Source organism: Octodon degus, unplaced genomic scaffold (assembly GCF_000260255.1).
Source record: "Octodon degus isolate 3935 unplaced genomic scaffold, OctDeg1.0 scaffold00153, whole genome shotgun sequence".
NCBI lineage: Eukaryota > Metazoa > Chordata > Mammalia > Rodentia > Octodontidae > Octodon > Octodon degus.
In genome coordinates, this window is record NW_004524729.1 from 2,213,990 (window position 1) to 2,234,540 (window position 20,551).

The 20,551-nt window shown below is 55.5% G+C and overlaps 1 protein-coding gene across 4 annotated transcripts in view; it reads left to right on the forward strand.

Moving 5' to 3' along the window:
• Fam118a (family with sequence similarity 118 member A) overlaps window positions 1-18,809 on the forward strand; it is a 19,444-nt gene extending 635 nt beyond the window's left edge. For 2 of the 4 annotated variants that reach the window (XM_004642400.2, XM_023702513.1), the window contains exons 2-9: window positions 7,796-7,851; window positions 8,358-8,610; window positions 10,310-10,531; window positions 12,802-12,930; window positions 13,518-13,803; window positions 15,342-15,374; window positions 16,084-16,167; window positions 18,447-18,809. In XM_004642400.2, coding sequence (XP_004642457.1) covers window positions 7,805-7,851; window positions 8,358-8,610; window positions 10,310-10,531; window positions 12,802-12,930; window positions 13,518-13,803; window positions 15,342-15,374; window positions 16,084-16,167; window positions 18,447-18,466 — 1,074 coding nt within the window. In that variant the 5' untranslated portion in view covers window positions 7,796-7,804 and the 3' untranslated portion in view covers window positions 18,467-18,809. The remainder of the gene's footprint in view (window positions 1-7,795; window positions 7,852-8,357; window positions 8,611-10,309; window positions 10,532-12,801; window positions 12,931-13,517; window positions 13,804-15,341; window positions 15,375-16,083; window positions 16,168-18,446) is intronic. The other 2 variants (XM_023702514.1, XM_023702515.1) reach the window with 2 other exon arrangements.
• The last annotated feature ends 1,742 nt before the right edge of the window (window positions 18,810-20,551 follow it).

A 20,551-nucleotide genomic window follows, 5' to 3' on the forward strand; every position in this document is an offset into this window, starting at 1 on the left:
GGATTAGGGCCCTTTGCATCATCTCTTCCTCGCTTTGATTGTTGCATTCCTAGAGCTAGTCCGTGTCGGTAGTGACTGCAGAAGGGCTTCATTGTAGTGACCTTGCTGATGGAGAGATGCAGGCTACAGCATGCTCTCCCTGGGAGGAGGCGACTTAGGCAGGAGATAGGTGACTTCCAGCGGGGACACCTCCCCACCTGTAGGCTTGGGTGCACCTCCGATCCTCATCAAAAGATGCCTCTTGGGTCTGCAGGTCTTAAGGACAAAGGTCATCCCTTCCTTGGGCCACACCTGTCACTGACTGGCTTGCCTGGAGCAGTTTCTGAGTATGACACAATGGGCAGCCCTGGGTGGCCGAAGAAGGCATGCTTGGCTCATTATTGTGGCAGGCCAGTGTCCACTGAGGAGGGGGTACAGCCCTGGCCTCTGCTCTGTCTCTGGTGCCACAGCCCCTGCTGCAGAGCTGGGTGGAAGGGGTGAAAGGCTGTGTGGGCCGTTTTCTGTGGGGGTCATTGCGGTGGCTTGAGTGAAGCTGGCATGCAGTTGAGGCAGGCAGATTTGGGACCCCAGAGCAGAGCCTCACCCTGAGGGTGGGTGGCTGTGGTTGTGTCGTCTGCCTCTCTGGAGAGCGTAGGGCCACCGTTGTAAGGAAGGGGCAGTGGGAGCTGCAGTGGCCTGTGTGGAGCAGATGGATGATGCTTCAGGAAGGAAGGCAGCTTGTGCTTGGTGGGGAGCTGGAGGGCGGTGTCCCTGGAGCCTGAGAGGGTGAGGCTAGGGATCGGGCACAGCTCAAGGCTGGAGATGGGTGTGGTGAAGAGGGCCCAGAGCCACGCCGGGACCTGGGCACAGGCCTTCTGAATGGTCATCATGAGAAAGGTGCTGCATCCTGGACCGTGAAGGTGGGAGTGGTGACCACAGCCTCTTCATCAGGATTTCAGTGTCTGCTGTCCACTCAGGAAGTGCACACGTCTCATTGGGACAGGATGAAGGGGGCTGTTGGGCAGAGCTCAGCCAGGTTGCTGCTGGGCTGCCAGCAGCATTGCTGAGACTGTGGGGCCGCCCGCAGGAGGCAGCAGTGTCCAGACACACGGAGGGCTTCAAGGTGGTGGCAGATGGTGGAGTGGAGAGAGCATCAAGCGAGTCTCCGCGGCTCCCTTGGTGCCCTGTCCTGGGGAAAGCGGCAGAGCCTGGTGAGGCCTGTGCAGTAGAACTTCCTGGGGCGAGGGCTGTGGGCTCCGTCTGCTGTCCAGGGCAGCAGCCACAGGTGACCAGCATGACAGAGGGACTGCAGTGTTTGTCTTAATGAATCCTAGGATTCCCCTATCACTCCCTGACGTGTCGGGGGAGGCACACTGTTCCAGGCTTTGTTTTCTTGTTTGAGACAGGGTCTTGCTTTGTAGCCCAGGTTGGCCTGGAGCCCATAGTGCTTCTCCTGCCTCAGCTGTGGAGTGCTGGAATTACAGGCAGCACCTTATCCACTTCAGCCTTTGTTCTTTAGAATGTCCTCCAGTGTAATGCTTCCACGCTCGGAGGTGAGGGTGTCGTTCCTTTTCACATGGAAAGGGATCCGAGGCGCAGAGTGAGTTGCCAGCGATTACTGCGGACAGTTGGGCCTGTTGGCCAGGTGCTTCCTGCTATATCCTCTTTTTGTTGTTGTTATAATTGGTATTGTCCTTTTATTTCATTTTTTAAAGAGAATGCAAAATGGTAAAATAAAGAACATTAGAAATGATACAGAATTTTACCAAACAAAATAATAGGAATTCGACAATGGTTGATGTATTTATTACATAATATTATCTTCAAATTAGTTGTGCAGATTACCAGATATAAACCTGCAAAATTGGAAAAAGAAAAAGAAAAATGTTAGCATTGGCCTTCCTGCCGTATCCTCCTTCCTTCCCCCAAGAGCCCCGAGCCTGGGGAAGGTCATGGAGGCTGCGGTTTCCTGGTTCAGCCTGCTTATCTTTTCCCCTGTAAAGTTAATGTGGATAGGCGAATGACAGGCCAGCAGAAACCAGGCAGAGAATGCTCACGAGCTGATGCCTTGCCCAGACCTCCTACGGGGCTGCCCGTGCTCACTGGCAACCTCTCTGAGAAGGCATGTGGCAGGAGAGGCCTCGGGGAGGCTGGGCCGTGGGCCCTACCGTGTGTGGGCTGTGTTTGGGAGGTGGAGGCCTGAGACAGTTTAGGGGTCATATGGACGAGAAGTGCCCAGGAGAGCTGGACCTTGGGACCCAGGCCAGCAGGGAGTTTCTAGCTCACTGTGCTCCTTGGGAGGCACGGACCAAGACATTGCTGCCCAAGAGTCTCAGTTTTCACTTCAGAAAAAACTGGAGGTATTTGGTGTCACATTGTAAGGAAGGTCCTACTTCTAGCTTAAAATTGTGTCATCAGATTACTTTCTAGAATCTCTCTCTCTCTCTCTCTCTCTCTCTCTCTCTCTCTCTCTCTGTCTGTCTGTCATCAAGACAGGGTCTTACTATTTAGCCCAGGGTGGCCTCAAAATGTGATCCTCCTTGGTCCAAATAGATAGCTCAGCGGACTAAAGAGCCTGCTTACGCAGCTACAGGGACTGGGGTTCCATTTCCAGTGTGCCCTACCCACAGCCCCTCCCCACTCCCTCAGGCTGAGACAGCAGTTGAGACTGGGCACGGTGGTGCATGCCTGTAATCCCAGCACTTTGGGGGCTGCAAGACAGGAAGGATCACTACAAGTCTGATCTGTGTAGAGAGACCCTGTAGACCCTGTACTAAATACATTAAGAAAAAGAAAAAGAAATGTGATCCTCCTGCTTCAGCTTCCCACATCCTGGGATTACAGCCTAGAACATGTCTTATGGGTCCTCAGGCTGGTAAATGCCAGACGTTCAATGTACTGCTGGCCTATCAGTAAGCAAGAGGCTTCTTTTGCTGTGTGTCGCGTCCCATCTGTGGGACAGACTGTGGACCACATGCACTTCAGAGCACACTGGTCTCCGGACCACATCAGGGAGGTGTTTGCCCTTCCCTGTGGCACCCAAGTTAGAGCAGTGTAAGACTACACCACGCTGCTGGCTTCTTGAGGGGGCTCAGTGTCATCCCCGGCCAGGTGGGTGAAAGCAGTGTCCACCCTGTTGGGTGACTGAGCAGATGGAATGGTGAAGCACACGTGGAGCGCTCCGCATGTGAAGCGCTTGGTGGTGCGCCCTGATGAGGGCTGTGCAGGTGAAGGTAGGTGATTAACTTGGCTTTACTTTTTTTTTTTGAGGTGCTGGTGGTGCACCCCAGGGCTTCACCATTGCGCAGCAGCCCAACCTCTTGGGATTATTTTTAGCTTTCTCTGATCTTCAGCTTTCTCATTGCTCAGCTGTTTCCCTGGTTTGTGCCCTGTGCCACACGGCTCTGTTTGGGGCGCTGGTTTCAGGAAGCCAGTCAACACATTGGGTGTTTATGGAATGGGCAGTTTTTCTCTGTTGTACTTAACTGAGCTGAATACAAATTGTCGAGTAGGATGTATTCACATTAAGAGTCCTTATTTTCTGCAAATTGGAGAAGGTGGCTCATCGTGAAGATCCCCATCATCGGCAACAGTGGGGTTAGGTCTTACCAGTGCCGGTGGGTCAGTGGCAGCCTGGTTGTGGCTCTGCCCTGGAACGAGGGATGCGAGGTGCGAGGCAGCCGTCTTTCAGCTGCCCCCCCGCTCTGCAGCCACCAGCCCTGTGAGGGTGGCTCTCCATTGACGGGTGAGGAAACAGCTTGGGAGACATGTCCTGGTGTAGGGTGCCTCGGAGCCAGCTGAGTATGGACTGAAACCTCTATTAACTGTGAGCTGAAACCTTTCCTTCCTCCTTCATTCTGGGTGTCCGGCGTTGGTCCCGGCAACAAGAGAGGTGTAACTGAGACACTTCCCTTGAGTTCTTACAATTCACAGTGCTCATGAAGTGAAACTGTAGTGTGTGGTGAAGGGTAGCGGCAGTGTCTGAGGTGTGGGACAGGAGGCCTGGGGGCCAGTCTACTATGGCAGGCTGGTGATGGAGGAGGTCTGCTTTGCTAGCTGAATGAAAGTGACCTCAGTTCTGTAGGCTGTTGTATTTGAACTAGACCTTGGTGAGCATGGAGGGTGAAGGTTCAGGCATCGTAAGGCAGTGTCCAGCTGCTGCATAGCTAGTTTATATTTGTGACCTCATGTTCTAAGCAGGAAACGTCCTGCTGATACCATTACTGGAGGCTCTGGATGAAAAGGACAGGAACTGCTTATAAGAATCTGTATTGGGGCTGATTTTGCTTTTGGAAAGTGCTGGTAGTTCCTTGTGATAGAATGGGTTGCTGTATTGCCTTGGATGGGGCCACCAACTGGTGACGATGTGATCACCAAGGAAACCGAGAGATGCAGTGTGTGAAAGGTCTCTGAGGGGTTTGTTCTGTGGTCCAGAATCCCATTGGCTTGGAGCTGTGGCTGTGGATGGGAGCCCGGTGTCAGAAGCTGGGTGTCCCTCACGAACTTTGAGGGTTGGTCTGTGTAGTTCTCCCTTGGGCCTCGGTAGAAAACCTGGGGAGATTTTGGGTAATCTCCAGGCCGTTGTGAGACTTGGCTCTGATCTTTCTGCTGCTGCACACAGGAAATGAGGTAATGTCTTTAAACAGTGCGTGTGCAGAACTGTAAATGCCTAATATGGGCAGCTCGGCAGCTCTCCCTGCTGGGCACTGTGCTGAGTGCTGATGTCAGGGGTCTGTCCTCTCTTGGCTGCTTTGACCTTGGAGGTCCATGCTGTCTCAGCATCTGGAGGGCCTGCGCCTGTTGCCTGTCCGGTTGGGGGCTGTGTGACTGTTGGAAGGCCCTAGGGGGAGCAGCTACAGGCTGGTGGGGTGCTGAGAATGCGCAGCCCAGCGGCAGGACCCGCCCCCAGCACCAGCGCCCACCTGTGGTGGATGTCTTGGGAGGAGCAGGGACTTCTCTTGGGAAACTGGGAAGTCACATCCTGTGTATACAGCATGCTAATGTTTTATTTGTTCATGCCCTCTGGCAGGCTGTAAATATAGTACTTAGGTTTTGAATTTGTAACTGGGATCTGTCTGTATATGGAAAAACAAAAGCAGGTGAATCACTAAGGGAATTGGAAGCAGGATCTTGTGTGTAGTCAGCTCTGGCTCGCAGTTGTCTTACCCCAGCCTCCTAGTACTGGCGCTATGGGTGTGTGCCACCATGCCTGGCTTTTTTGTTTTCCTTTTTTAATGTATTTGTTCCAGGGTCTCACTATGCAGCTCGGACTCGCAGTGAGCCTCCTGTTTTCAGCCTCCGCAGTGCTGGGATTACAGGTGTGCACTACTATACCCCATCTCAATCGCTCCCGGTGCGTCATGTGGTGCCAGGGATGGAACCCTGGTCCCTGCGCTCATCTAAGCAGGTGCTTAGTCCGCTGAGCTATCTTGCCAGCCCTTCCATGCTTGGTTTAAACTAGAGACTTTATTTTTTGACCACTGGAGATTAAACCTAGGGCTTTCACTGTGACATACACTTCCAGCTCCCTTCTCCCCCATTTTGAGACAGGGTCTTACTAAGTTGCTTTGTTGCTCTGACTGGACTTGAATTTATAATCTTCCTGCTTCAGCCTCCTAGTGTGCTGGGATTACAGGGTTGTATCATTTGCTTGGTGTGAACTAGCAAAGAAAATTTTTTTAAAATGTGCATATGCTGCCCCTCCACGCCAGCACTGAGCCGGCAGCCGATTCCTGGCATGGTGCTGCATGCCTGTGATCCCAGTGCTGGGGAGGCCAAAAATAGGCGGATCACTCTGAGTTCCAGCTGTGTAGTGAGACCCTGCACACACACAAAATGTTAAAACTGTTTATACGATAATAGTCGTTTATCTCAGCCTTCCCTGCACTTCTTTATAGGATTTAGAAAGCATACTAGAACGTGTGGAGAAGCTGAGACAGTGGCTCCCGTCCTAGGCTGAAGGAGCACCAGTCGTGCAGTGGTGGGGCGGAGTCGGGGCAGGTGGGGCGAGGAGTGTTGGCAGCTCCTGGGTACCTCGAGCTCTCCTGCAGCAGGGCCGGGCACCGAGACCTGAGTACTGCAGATGTTGAGAAAGGACGGTGGGGGCAGCCCCAGTCGCAGGCCCTGGCCAAGCTGCCGGGCTGGAGTCTGCACTTGTCGCCCAAGCCTTGTGGACATGGGAGTGAGTAGGAAGCCTCATGTAGGTACAGCTGAGAATGGGCAGCCAGGGCAGTCACTGAAAGACCAGGTCTGAGAGCTGTGGTGCTCCGATTCCACAGTGGAGGGCTCGTGTCATGTAGTGGAAAGCCTCAGCCTTCTTGGAAAGGTCCAAGTAAGTGGCCCAAGTGACCTGACCCTGCATGACTGCTGACTACAGGAGGAGGTGGGCAGTGGCAGCCTCACCCCTCTGGCAGGCAACTGGGGAGCCTCACATTCCTCCTGGCTTGTGGACTGTGGCTGCTTAGCCTCAGGGATGGTGACAACAGCTTTGGACCATCAAGGAGAGGGGGGCGCGTGCTCATGGGTGACCTCAGGGTGCTCATGGGCTCTGCAGCCTCCTTTGGCATGTGTGTTCACCCAGGAAGACTGCTCTAGTCAAGGAGAGAAGAGCATCCAGACAAGGGGCTTCAGTCACGCTGCAGCCAAGACAGTGCCCCTGCTCCACTTGCGCAAGCAGGGAGTGGTACCTGGTGGTGGCACCCTGTTCTTGAGTGTGACAGCCCTGCTGCTGACAGCCTCTCCCAGGCAGGGTTTCCCAGTGAGGTGGAGCCTGGTCGCTCAGCCTGCCTTCCATGTGTCAGCAGTGGGGGCAGCAGGTGTCCCCAAGGCATGAAGATGCGGGTTCTGTGTGTGGTGAACACCTGCTGCTAGACTGGTGCTGTCAGAGTGCACAAGAGGGACATGCAGGAGCTTCCAGCAGGCGAGACCTTGAGGAACTTGCAGGGGCTGGCAGCCAGCCGGGTGGGCAGGAACCCAGCACCTCCTCGGCGGGGTAATCAGCTGTGGTTTTCATCGTTTACAGTAAATATTGCTATAGAATTGAGGGCAAAAGTGACTTTGGAACACTTTGCAGTGTAGAGACAGCTGGGCGAGTAGAGACCCAGATATCTGGGAGTCCTGGTTTCCATTATCAGCCCTGGCTTCCTCGCTTCTTCTCATGGGGTTCAGTCGGCCAAGGTGAGGCCTGGTACCTGATGTGGGGCCCAGTGCTACAGAGCCCCGCCTCTCGCAAGGAACGCCTGTGCCCTGCTGTGGGCAGGCATTTGGGTAGGTCCATGGGGAGCCCCTGGGAGTGGGGTCCAAGGGTCTCCAGAGTATGGCGCTGCCCACAAGTCCACTGTAACCTCTGAGCTCTGTCCTTCTTCCTCGTCCAGGAGGGACGACAGTGGCCTCTGACAGTATGATGCGCTGCGGGAGGTTAGAAGTGTGGTTTAGGAAACATTCTGTGGGTTGTTTGAAGACAGGATCTCACTATGTCATTCAGGCTGGCTTTGAACTGGAGTCCTTCTGCCTCCACCTCCTGAGTTTGGGTGTATGCTTTTTGTGTATATTTTTCAAGTATTCTAATTTAAATGGAGATCTGAGGCCTTTAATTCTAGATTCATTTTCTTCCAGGATACCAATACAGACTTGGGAGTCAGGCATAGTGACACATAGCTGCAGTCCTGGCGGGTGGGAGGCTGAGGCAGAAGGATGGCTGGGGATGCAGCCTAGTTCGAAATCCTGGGCTCAGCTTCCTCATCACACTCGTACGCTCCACACAGCGTTTATCTGGGAAATATAAGCTCATTCTGCTTGCTTTTTTTTTTTTCTTTAGGATTCACAGATGGATTCAGAGGAAAAGACGACAAATAAAAGTGAACAAAAATCAAGGTAAATAAACTCATGTCTACCTTCAGGCAGGTTTTTTGATCTCGCAGAGTCTGGGAGAATCTGTTGTAAGGGTGCAAAGACAGAAATGAAATAGGAACCGGGTCAGGTTGGGCCTAGTACACAAGGAGCTCTCTCCCCAGGCGAGGCAGCCCTCCTGTGGGTGGCACTGTTCTGGCCCTGCAAGATGAGTGGCTGCTTGGGCTGGCAGGGCCCTTGCTGTCACTGCCAGCAGGGATCATCTGTTGTGGGCAGTTTGAGGAGGCGGCGGCGAGGAAGGCCTGGCCGCCTGAGACCCTGGTGGAGCAAGGGTCCAGTGACAGAGGAATGCCCAGAGTAGATAGGCAGCACCAAAGCTTTGTCTGCTGCTGGGGAACAGAGGGGATGGAGGGGCAGAGCGTGGACGTCCAGGGCTGAGCTGGGTTGGACCTGAACGCCACAGCCCCTTCCAGGCTCGGGTTCGCAGTGTTCTCTGCTGATTCTTGTTCTTTTCCCTTATGTTGAAGCAGAAAGTTTTTAAAAAGCCTCATTCGGAAGCAGCCGCAGGAGCTGCTGTTGGTCATTGGCACTGGCGTCAGTGCGGCGGTGGCCCCCGGCATCCAGGCCCTGTGCTCGTGGCGCAGTTGCATCGAGGCTGTCATCGAGGCTGCAGAGCAGCTGGAGGTGCTGCACCCCGGGGATGTCGCTGAGTTCCGGAGGAAGGTGATGAAGGACCGGGACCTGCTGGTTGTGGCCCATGATCTGATCCGGAAGATGTCACCTGTGAGTCTCATGAGAACTTGAGAGCCAATGGGGACAGCTTGGGTATAGGCTGGGAGAGTGTGTGGAGTTGGGCTGGTGAGCTCATAGGACATTGTCCTTGTCTCACTGTGATGTCAGGCGGCCCCAAAGCAAGGCATAGTGAACAGTGCCCCACTACACGAGGCTTGGGGTGCTGTCATGTGTACGTTAGGTGTGAGCTTGTCACATGTCAGCAGGCCAGGCACATCTCAGTGGTGGCTGCTCTCTCAGTGCTGAGTGAATTGAGCATCCGCCTGCAGAGGAAGTGAGCTGGCAGGAAGGAGTGCAGTTGGTGACATGGGGACAGTCACTGAGTCTTGTCCTTGATGGGGTCTGAACAGGGGTTGGGCTTGGTCAGAGGCCATCTGTGGCGTCTGGACGCAGTTACAGGGAAGCTAGGCTGTGTGTGTGTGTGTGTGTGTGTGTGTGTGCGCGCGCGCATGCATGCGCATGTGCCCGTCTGTGTGTGGTAGAGGCTGGTACCAGGTCTCTTCATCCCTCATGTCTGATAGAGCAGTCCCTATGGAGGTGGATGGGGTGGGGACGGGGATGGTCAGGCAGTGAGAGCTGCTGGAAGGACACCAGAATTGTGGCTTCAGTGTGACAGCGAGTCCGTTCCCGCATGGGAATCCGGGGAGGGGCACAGGGAGCCTGTATGTGGGGAACTGGGCTCCGACCCTGTGCCTGAGGTGTGCTGCCCAGCTTCCTGCCGTGTGGGTGGGGAGGGTGGTGGAGTGCTGTGGAAGTCACCTGCACCTGTTTTCACCCCATCTACCCCTGCCTTTCCCAGGTGACTGGGCTCAACATGGAGTCCTGTGACTAAGGGATGACGACCGCCACGGGTGGGGGTGGGCACGTACACCTGGGCCAGACCTGGTGTGCCCCTGCTCCTGTGAGAGAGGTTCTGCTCGCACATGGCCATGCTCACCCAGTGACACTTGGGGCCGCAATGATGTCACAGGCCCGACGTGTACTCTTTGATCCTTGCTGGCCCCACTACAGGAAGAGAAGGGGAATGGGAGGGAGCCAGGGCGGCTGGGGGCACGGCTGGCTGGAGGCCCTGGCCTTTGTCTGCAGAGGTGGGCTGCCTGCTGTGGGCAGTGGTGGCAGCTCTGTGGCACGCACACCACAGCAGGCTGTAGGTATCGTTGAAAACGGAGAGGCTTACCATCCCCACCGTAGGAGATGTTCTGTACGATTTTGCAGACCTCTCTGAGGAGATTTGGTGTGGGTGGTCAACAGGCTGAAGGGCTGGGGACTCCCTGGGGAGTCCCAGTGGCCCGAGTGAGCAAGGCGTGTGATGCCCCGCAGGGGCAAGACCCAAGTGGTGAGCAGCACGCATGGGCCCTGGTGTTGGCGTCACAGACAGCAGAGAGGCTGGGCTGGAGGCAGGTTCTGCCAAGGGCCTGGCTCTGGTCCTGCAGAGGGCTGGTGTGGGTGCTGAGGGGCGCAGCCAGTGGGGAGAGCTGGGGCAAGGGAATAGGCAGGGCAGGCCATGCGCCTCGCTCTGGAGTCTCCAGAACAAGGTCAGAGGTGTGCCTAGGGAGACTGAGCCCAGCCATCCTGTCCTCCTGCCCGTGGAGGCCTCGCTGTCCTCCACTCCTGCAGGCTGCTGGGCCTGCAGCATGCTGCACTGTCCTGCCCAGGGGTGGCAGGTTGTGACTCTGCCCCTGTCTCACAGCGCACAGGCGACACCAAGCCCAACTTCTTCCAGGACTGCCTGATGGAAGTGTTTGACAGCCTGGAGCAGCACATCCAGAACCCGCTGGTGCTGCAGTCCATCCTCGGCCTCATGGACAGGGGCACCATGGTGCTCACCACCAACTACGACAACCTGCTGGAGCTCTTCGGGCAGCAGCAGAACAGGCCCATGGAGTCGCTGGACCTGAAGGACAAGACGAAGGTGGGCGGATGGTGAGGGCTGGCACCCGGCAGTGACCTTTCAGTGGGGGAAGGTCCCCAACTCCCACAGGGAAACAAGACCCTGAGTTTGTGTGGAGGCCATGCCAGCCACGTCAGGCAGCTGGGCCAGGGTGCTGGTGCCTGGCGCCTGGCCACGCGGCCTCCTGCCTTCTGCGGCGGCTCTGCTTTCCTCCCACGTTCCATCCTGGAGGCCTGAGAGCGCCTCCTGCATTTATTCACTGCAGCCACCCTGGGAGACATGGGTTGCAAGTAATAGGAAGCCCCCAACACCACACCGCACCCCATTGCTGCATCTTTTTTTTTTTAAGTGGTCCTGGGGATTGAACCCAGGACCTTCACAGCTGAGCTGCATCTCAGCCTTTTCTTTTCTTTCTTTCTTTTTTAATATGTTTTATGGGGCTGGTGAGATGGCTCAGTGGTCTAAAGCACCTACTTAGAACAAGCTTAGCAAAGCACAGGGACCGTGGTTCAATCCCCCAGCACCACATGCCAGCCAGCCCCGCCCCCTGGTGGGCTGAGCTGGCCACACACAGACACACACACACACACACACACACAAATAAATTTTAAAAATATATATATATTTTAGTATAGGTTCTACAGGGTCTCACTACCTAGATCGGACTCGCAGTGATCCTCCTGTTTTCAGCCTCTCAAGCACTGGGATTACAGATGCGCACCACCACGCCCAGTCTCAGTCACTATCTCAGCAGGGCTGGCACAGCACGCCGGGGATTGAACCCTGGCCACTGCACTCTGCCTAAGCAGGCGCGTTAGTCTGCTGAGCTATCTGGCTGGCCCTTTTATTTTCTATTTCGAGACTGCATCGCCAGGTCACTTAGCTGTCCAGGCTGCGCTGGAGTTTGTAGTCTTCCTGCCTCAGCTTCCCAGACCGCCGATGTCGTGAGCGTGCCCCGGTGGCTGCTCAGATTTTTTTCCTTAACAGCTCTGTAACCCCTGTACTCAGGAGGCCGAGGCAGTAGTGCTGCCAGAAGTCCCAGGCCTGCCTGGGCTACCCAGTGAGTTTAAGGGCAGCCTGAACTACACAGCAAGACCCCATTTCAAAAAACAATGCAGAACAAAACAAATTTGAATTGCAACTCACGCAAAATTTTTTATTTTTAATTTTTCCTTAATATACTGGACATCTTTCTGTCATTAAGCTGTTTTCAAAAGTGTGATTTTTAAATGGCAGTAGGATTCTGAGACTAAATAATTGTTCCCTTCCTCTCTTGTGAGCATGTTTACTGGTATAAGTACACCACAATGAAAATCCCTGCACTTCTGTGTTCACGTTTATTCCTTCAGGGTAAACTCCTACAGTGCTTCCTGGCCGGAGGAACGGTATTTAAGAGACTGCTGCTACAGATTACGCAGGGCTCTCCCGCAGTCTCCAGCTAAGCACCCCCACTGTGGATGGGAGTGCCAGTTTCCCTCTCTTGGCCAGCATTCGGTGTCACTGTGAAAATTCTGCCAGGCTCTGTGGTGTGTGCTTGTAATCCCAGCACTTGGGAGGCTGGGGCAGGAAGATTCCCACAAGTTCAAGGCCAGCCTGGGCTATATAGTGAAACGGTCTCAAGGGGGAAAAAAAAAAAAAAGACAAAGTATTCTTCATCTATCTGATAGATGCAAATCTAAAACTTTTGCTTTTTATTACTAAGTTAAAGGCAGTCTCATTCCATTGATGATTTTCTTTGTGGACATGTTTGCATCCTTGTGTATTTACGAATTTTCTTATTGTCGTCGCCCCCAGTACCATCTGTCACTCAGCCTCAGTGCCTTGTGCTTCCCTCCACGCAGTCTCTCCAGAGTGGCCATGGTCCCAGCTGCCGTCGGGGTGGTATGTGTGGGGCTGGGCCCTGGCTGGAGCAGGGCAGCGCTGTGGCCTTCGGGGGAGGCCAGTGGCCCTGGCCCTGTCTGCCAGCAGGCTGCAGTGCCCCACGCCCAGAGTCCTGCGGACACCCCTGCGTCTTGTATGAGGTGGCTACCGCGGGCCACTGCCGAGGACTTTCCTGTCCATATGGACTTTTCCTTGGTGTAAGACTGACGCGTAAGCAAGGTGATGAACAGTCAGTGTGGCCCGAGAGCAGCCGGTGCCCACATGTGAGGGGGAAGAAGGCAGCTGTAGCGTGGGCGCAGCTCTTCCTCCCTCCAGGCGGGCTGCAGAGGCTGAGTGATTTAGAGGTCGTGTCTCTTGTCCGTGTGAAGTAGCACCAGGCCGTGTGTCTCCATCTCGGCTTGTGTCGTCAGGTCCTCCAGTGGGCGAGAGGCCACATCAAGTACGGCGTTCTCCATATCCACGGCTTGTACACCGACCCCTGTGGGATGGTGCTGGACCCATCAGGATACAAGGACGTCACGCAGGACGCGGAAGTCATGGTATGGCCCCTCTGCCCTGGGCCCTGCTTGCGATCACTGGGGACCCTGTGGCCATCAGCCCTGCGCCTGTGGTCTATGAGGGCTCCTCTCCTGGCGGCCGGCCCACTCGTGGGGGGGGGGGGACACGCTGTGTCTCCTTGCTGTCTGCATGTCTGCCCTGGCCAGGTGGCTGCACGTGGAATGCACTTGCACACACTTGATCAGTGCTGCCCGGCCGCCCATGTGCACGCAGCCCCCTGCCGTCTGGAACCCTGTCCTTCGGGTGCCTAGCAGCCCTCCAGCTTCAGAACCGGCGTCAAGACTCCATGACCAAGAGGCTGTCTTGCCGCCACGCTAGCAGGGAGGGTGTGAGAGCTGTGTGTCTGGCTCCTTCAGCGCTGTGGCACTGCAAGAGCCCCCGAGAGTGGCTGGGTGCATGGGGTGGGCCTGCGCGCCACGGCCAGAGCGCACTGCCTTCCCGGACCCCTGCTCAGGAGGCCCTTGCAGCTGGCAGGCAGCAGGATGCAAACGCACATGCGCGTGACTTTGTGTTAGTTGGGAGCACCCGGTCCCTCACCAGCGTCCCCGTGTCCTTCCCGGCTCCCCAGGAAGTCCTGCAGAACCTGTACCGCACCAAGTCCTTCCTGTTCATGGGCTGTGGAGAGACCCTGCGCGACCAGATCTTCCAGGCCCTCTTCCTGTACTCTGTGCCGAACAAGGTGGACTTGGAGCACTACATGGTGGTGCTCAAGGACAATGAGGACCACTTCTACAAGCACCAGGCTGACATGCTTTTGCACGGGATTAAGGTGGTGTCCTACGGGGACCGCTTTGACCTCTTCCCAGGATACGTGCAGGACCTCAGCGCTCAGATCTGCAAGCAGCGGAGTCCAGGTGTGCAGGTGTCTCACTTTCTGAGCTCAGTCCCGGCGTCCTGTCGTCTTGTTCTCTTGGACAGATCAGCACCCTGTGCTAAGCTCCGCAGTTTTGCAGTCAACAAGTGCCTCTGTGTAATTCAAATTTAGAAGGCTGGGCTGCACGGTGTGACAGGAGCAGAATTCAGTTCAGTTTTGTTTTGCTCTTGAGACCGTCTTGCTGTGTAGCACAGGCAGTCCTTGAGCTTGTGTAGCTCAGGTGGGCGTTGAGGTGGCAGAAATCCTGCTCTCAGCCTCCTGCTTCTGGGGATTGCAGATGTGCGCCATCACATCTGGCATAGACTTTTTTTTTTTGGACTTGGAATTGAACTGGAGACCTTGTACCTGCCAGGGAGGTGCTTGTGCTGCTGAACTCTATCCCAGCCCTGAGAATTCTAAATTTATAGCTGTGCACACAAAAGCAAGGCACATTATTCTTGTTTTGGTCACCTTAACAAAGAGAGGAAGCCCCAGGCTGGTCTTAGAGCTGCGGCTCTTCAGTGCGGGCCGTCTTTGCTTTGATCGTGGCACTGCAGATCAGATATACTCTGCAGGTACAGGTACAATTTGCAGAGTCCAAAGTGATCTTCTCGAGACTCTGATCTGTCCCTGTTCCAGGTTAACTCCCTGACCTTTCCCCTGGGGACCGTTCATCTGCCAGAAATGATCGAGACTAGTGGGGACTGCAGAGCCAGGTGTCTCGACTTGGGGGGAGTGAATGGCTTTGTGCTTGGGGCCATAAATCATGGAGGCCAGCAGGCCTGCGTCCTCTCTGGGTGATGGGAAGCGGGGTGGCGGACAGCACAGGGCAGCTGGGACAGGAAGGCAAGCTAGCACTCTGGTTCTGCCCCAGCCTTGCTTCTTGGGTGTTAGTGCTCAGCATGGGCTGCCCCTGTTGCGTGTCTTGGGGCAGTGGTGAGGCCCTGCAGGGTGGAAAGGGAGCTTTGTCCCTGGGCCAGTGTGGCACACTGCTGGGATGCCCACATTCCTGCCCTTGATGCTAAGCAGAGGACTTAGGGATGGAGAGACAGCTCAGAGAGGGGCAGAACTTGGTCTGTGGGTGCCCAGGCCCTGCACAGAACAAACACACTGTTCAGCTGACTGGGTGCAGCTCTGGGAGGTGGGGTGTGCGCCTCACCTCTGCTGGCCACTGGCACCACACTGTGACCAGGCCTCCCCTCCCCAAGACCCCCGTTCCAGGTCCTGGCAGCTGACAGCATCCCACAGGCTGCATGTGAACTGGCAGTTTTAGCCTGTGCCATGTTGTGCAGTCCCTCTCCTGGCAGCGAGAACCACAGCTGTGACGCAGCACACAGTACTGTTGGGTGTGGCAGGGCGCCCACGTGCCACCTGGCTCCCAGTGTTTCCCACTGTCATGGAGACCGTGCGTCAGCCCTGTACCGTGAACAAGAGGCCATGATGGGCCCAGGGGCCTCTGCAGTGTGCTGTGGCCGGTGGGCGGGCAGGAAGGGGAGCAGGAGCCTGTCCTGCACCGCTCACTTTTCTCCTTCTTCCCAGACACCGAGCGAGTGGATAGCACCACGTTCCTGGGTAAGGACATCCTCCTTTGGTCAGCCTGATGTTGCCTCCACACTCCCTTGCTTTCCTGCTCCTACCTATGATGTGGTCCCTGAGCTGACCAGCGTACTGGAGAGGCTGTGCGGCAGCTCGGAGGGGACACACCAGCCTTCCCAAGAAGTAGGCGGAGGGATGGGGGGCTATGGGCTGCGCCTGACAGTGAGTTTCCTTGAAGCCAGAGTCTGAGGCCTAGATGAGACGGCCCTGAAGCACAGGGCGCGGCTCCACGGAGGACCTCTCCCTGCAGAAATGGGGATGCGGGCGCCACACATCCCTGCAAATATTCTCTAGTTTGCTTGCTGGAAGTGGAAATGCTCTGGGGGGCCCGGTGCTCCTGTTGGAGGCTCAGCCCCAGTGTCCCTTGGGCGCAGTGAGCGGCAGGTGTCTCTGCATCACCAAGCAGGTTGCCAGGGGCTCTGCAGCCCTGCCCGCCTGGGGGCAGCACCTCCGCTCAGCTGCACACAGCTTCCCTCTTCGCCCTACTTCCGTGGAAAAGCAGTGGCTGTCGGTTTTCCGTGAATAGGGTGCAGGAAAGGTTTTTCTAACGCAGTACCTCATGGCTGCAATCTGTAACGTATGGCAGGGATCATTTGCTGGTGCTTCGGTAAGGGCGGATTTAGAAATGGGCCCTTGGGGTGGAGTCTTGCATACAGCAGTTTTTAAATAAGTTGTCGCCTTTCAGGAAATGCATGTCAGGACTGTGCAAAGAGGAAAATGGAAGAGAATGGAATGGAAGCTCCCAAAAAACTCAGACAGCCAGATACGGGTACTGTGTGCTGGTGTTTGTGTGGGAACCGGTCTCCTGTTTGTCTTGCTGGTTGGTGTCTTCAGTCGCAGAGCTTTGCTGTATGACCCCGCCTGCTGGAGGGAGGAATGGCCACCCTGGGCCAGAGTTCATGCCCAGGAAAGCCCGCAGGGGCACTGCCCACCTGTGCGGCTGTTGGCACAGGAGCGCAGGCCTGAGCAAGTGAGTTCGGGTCGGGCCAGGACCTCCACAGATGGAGCTGCCCAGAGGGCAAGCCACTGGCGGCACGAGCTGCAGTGCCCGGAGGTGCCAAAGACCACCAGATGCCCGAGACTGCCCCTGAGGTTCAGTTAAACTCTTCAGTTTCTTTGAAGTGTTTGCTTCAGTATCATAACTGTTGACACTAGGAAGATTGACCTGTCCCCTTCCTGCTGTCCTCCCCTGCTCCACCCCTTCCAAGGCCGTGTGTTGTTCCGAGCCCCTCAGCACGGTGAGGCTGGGTGACCCGGCCTTCCTGCCAGCTACCCTTGGCCATTCTCAGACCCCAGCCTGTGTGCTACTCGTCCCTCCTGGTTACAGGACAGGAAGGGCTCCTTTCTGTCTGTAGGTTTGTGGTGACTTGGAAAATAGGACCTTGCGTACAAGGTGTCACCAGCTGCGGAGTGCTCGAGGCCAGGCCGGCCGTGGTTTCTCTCACCCTGCTTTCCTGGTCCTGTCTCATACGGGACCCTGGATGGACTCCTCTCCTCTTCACTTTTCTCTCCCCAAGAATTCATGTTAGGGTCTCCTGAGTTATTTCCATCATCCTTTATGTTTTTTCTGACTCTTAATTTTCATTTTTTTTCCTCTCCAGTTTTTCATAAACTTTCTGGGAGATTCTCATAATTATGTTTCAGAAAGCTCTTGGGTTAAATTTTTGCTTTGATAGTGTGATCTTAAATGTGAAGCCTTGTTTTCTGACCGAACACTTACCCCACTATCGTCTGTCGTCCTGAGCTGTGGTGTCGTTTAGATCCCTGGAGAGCTAGAGGCTGACCCAGGCACCTGACCCCATTCCTGCAGACCCTGGCCAGGGGCCCTTCAGATGCTGGTTGTTCGTGTTCCCATAAGAGAACCTCGGCGGGCCGTCCTTCAGTGCCCGTGCAGCGAGACACCACCAACCTGTGGCGCTCGGAGCCCTTTCGTGCTGTTGGTGGCTTATGTAAACATTGCAAGGCGCTGCTCCCTGGCTGTGTGTTGGCTGAGGATTCCTGATCTAAAGTTCTTTAGCATCTGAGCTCAAAGTTGGAGATTTTTGGAACATTTTGGATTTCAGCTTTTCAGATTAGGGAGGTTCAACCCCTCAAGGTATGCAAATTTTCCAAAAGCTGAGAACCTCAAACCTGACACACTTGAGGCTCCATGCACAGTTGAGATGATCTGTCTCAAACTACAAAGTCAAATGATTGCATATGACATAGTGACCTGAACCAGCTCATGGTAAGGACCCTGCAGCACGAGTGGTTGCTGGTTGGCACTGGTGGCAGGAGACCAGGGCCACAGTGTCCTGCTGTGCAGTTAGGAGCCAAGCGAGGGGCTGAGTACACTGTGGACCTGGTGTGTCCGCATTTGGATCCGCTGACTTAAGAGCACGCACATCTCGAGACGGTGAATTCACTGTTGATTGTGTTTGGATAAACTTCTTGGAAATCTTTCAGATGTTTGGACTGTGAGTTCAGCTGGTAAAGGCACTGGTAATGACAGGGGAGCAAAGGAGAAACTCGTGCTGTGTCCTCTGCGTAGGTGGCTTCTTTTCTTCGTGGGCTCTTTCCTGTGAGCTGCTACTGCGTAAGGAGGGCCGGCCTTCTTGGTTGGCAGTGTTGCCACACGGTAGCGGCCAGGGTTGGAGGGTGCCGGCACCCACACCCCCAGGCGCTTGTGCTCGGGAAGCCTTGGGTCTGTGCTGCGCAGGAAGCCGCGGCCTGCTTGCCGGTCGTGCTGGCCACACCTCAGCTTGCAGAGCCAGGGCAGTGGGCAGCTCTCCTGTGGGCAGGGCAGCGTGCTGCAAAGCCTCCACCAGCAGGAAAACTGCGTCCATGTTGGTGGATTGCAATCACCTTGGATTTTGCCCATCTGTTATTTTGTGGCCCTGAAAGGGTTTTTATAATGTGCAGGCCCATTTTTCACCCACGGGTACTCTTCCACTAGGGAGAGTTGGCAGTATCTTTAGTGTGTTGTGAACTGGTCTCTGGGATAGCAGTCCTCTCGAGAGTACAGTGCTACTTTAGCTGAGCTTTAACTTTTGCCATTTCTTTTATCAGATGATGCTGGAGGGTCTTGAGATCTTTAAGGCCAGCTGAAACCTACAGCTTGTGTTAGCCCTCTGTAAGCAGTGCCACGCCTAAGCAGCGAGGAAGAGCCGGGACCTGCGCCTGGATCTCAGCCCCCCGCGCCATCACATGCCCCAGAGCCACATCGATGTGTGGCCTCCGGCTGGGGCAGAGCTCTGTGTGCTTCCCTGCTGGGAGGTGACAGGGCCACCCTTCAGGAACACTTACGGACTGATGAGCGGCCACCCCAGGGACCAGCCTGTGGGAAGGGCCGTGCCTGGCCTCTGGCCCCGTGACCTGCACTCTGCATCGGTGCATTTCTGCTGATACGGGGGAGACCCGACGGCCTAAGCAAAGCTGCACACAGGCACTTACACTTGGCAAGTTTTTATGTGGAAACACCTGTTACTAAAGAAAGCATCTAAACCTGTTTATTACATTGGTAATAGTAAAGAGGCGCTGAATCTGCTAGTGAAAATGTTTTTTTTAGCAGAGTGACACAGTCAGTGGGGCTCTGAGTCACGCCGCCCAGTAGCCCTGCCCCAAAGGGAGGCAGTCGTGGCGCGGCTGCGAGCCGCAGCAGCTGTCAGCGCTGTGCCTTCAGGCCACGGGGCTGAGCCCAGGGAGGTTCGGAACGTAGGTTCTGAGTTTTATGAATCATTTTTTGGAACAAGGTCCCACCACCTGACATGTTAGCTTCTCTGTCTGTGCCTTAAGCCAAGGGGTTTGTGCAGAGCGAGGCAGAGAAGCCCTGTACAGGGCCAGCGGCTGGAAGCACCTGGGCTGGGTGGCGTCCATGTGCGGGAGGGCCTCGGACGCCTCCCTCCGCGGTGACCTGTGGGCCTGTGGTGGGGCAGCCTCGCCCCGCATCCTCGGGGGGGCCGGGAAAGGGAAGAACAAACGGGAGGTCAGCTGGCCAGGGAAGAGCCAAAGAAGAGAACTGGAGACCTTACCCTTTTGAAGCATGGGAGCGAATATGTGTCACTCTGGTCATGAATAAAATTTTAATGGCAACACTGTTGGCTCAGCTTTTTTTCGTTGTGACAAGGCTTGGTGCAGTACAGTTCATGAGAACGTTTAGCTGGAGTTGCTGCTTACCTGTGAATTAGTTTTCAAGACACATCTACAAAGTGCAGTCGGGATGGAGGTCTCATAATCAGAATTTTTTCTTTTTTTGTATTTTAGGGAAGGGTCTACAGGGTGTTCAGGGTCTCACTGCTACAGCCTCCAGAGCTGGGGTTCCAGGCGAGCACTACCACACCCAGGCTCAGTTGCCACTCAGCGCGCCCTGGGGGCGGGGCCGGCATGGCAGGCCAGGGGCTCAAACCCCAGGCCCCTCCACCTGCTTGCAGGCGCTTTAATCTTTTTTTTTGTGGTATTGGCGAGTGAACTCAGGACCTTGAGCTTGCCAGACAAGCGCTTGCTCTACTGAGCTATCTCTGCAGCCCTCTGCTGAGCTATTTGGCCAGCCCCTCAATCAGAAATTTTGTGCAGACTTGCAGGTGCAGGAGGCGCTGGGCTGCTGCGCGGAGCGGCCTGGTGCCAGGCATTTTGGTACCGTGCAGGTTCATTCTAAGGGACTGACTGGTGCACTGGAGCCTCCTGGGGCCAGGCCCAGCGATGGCACCCTTGCTCTGTAAGCGAGGACTGCGCATTTATGTGTCCTTTCACCAGGGATGAGTGCCGGCGCTCGGGCGAGTGACTGCTATTTTACTGCCAGGAGCTAGCTTAGGGAAGTTTCACCAGCACTGCTGGCGGCCTCCCCAGAGCCAGCTCGAGAAGCTGGCGACCTGTGGCCCCCGCTGCGCCCTGCACCCCTGGGATGCAAGCACCCGCGCCAGGGCCTCCAGACCACGCGCTGTATTCTCAGTTGTACGTGTGTTTCCTAACCACGTGACACGCTCACACTCTTAGTTGGGATGGGTTGTTTTCGCCATCCAGGTGGTTGGGCTCAGGCCTTCGCACTGTCCCAGCCCCAGTCCCCAGCTTGTTGCCATGTGTAATCCTTCTGACTAGGCCTCCAAGGCCACTGCAGTTCCCAAGTGTGGCCCGCAGGCTTTGCTTCCCAGCCTCGGGTCTGTACTGCGTACTTGGTC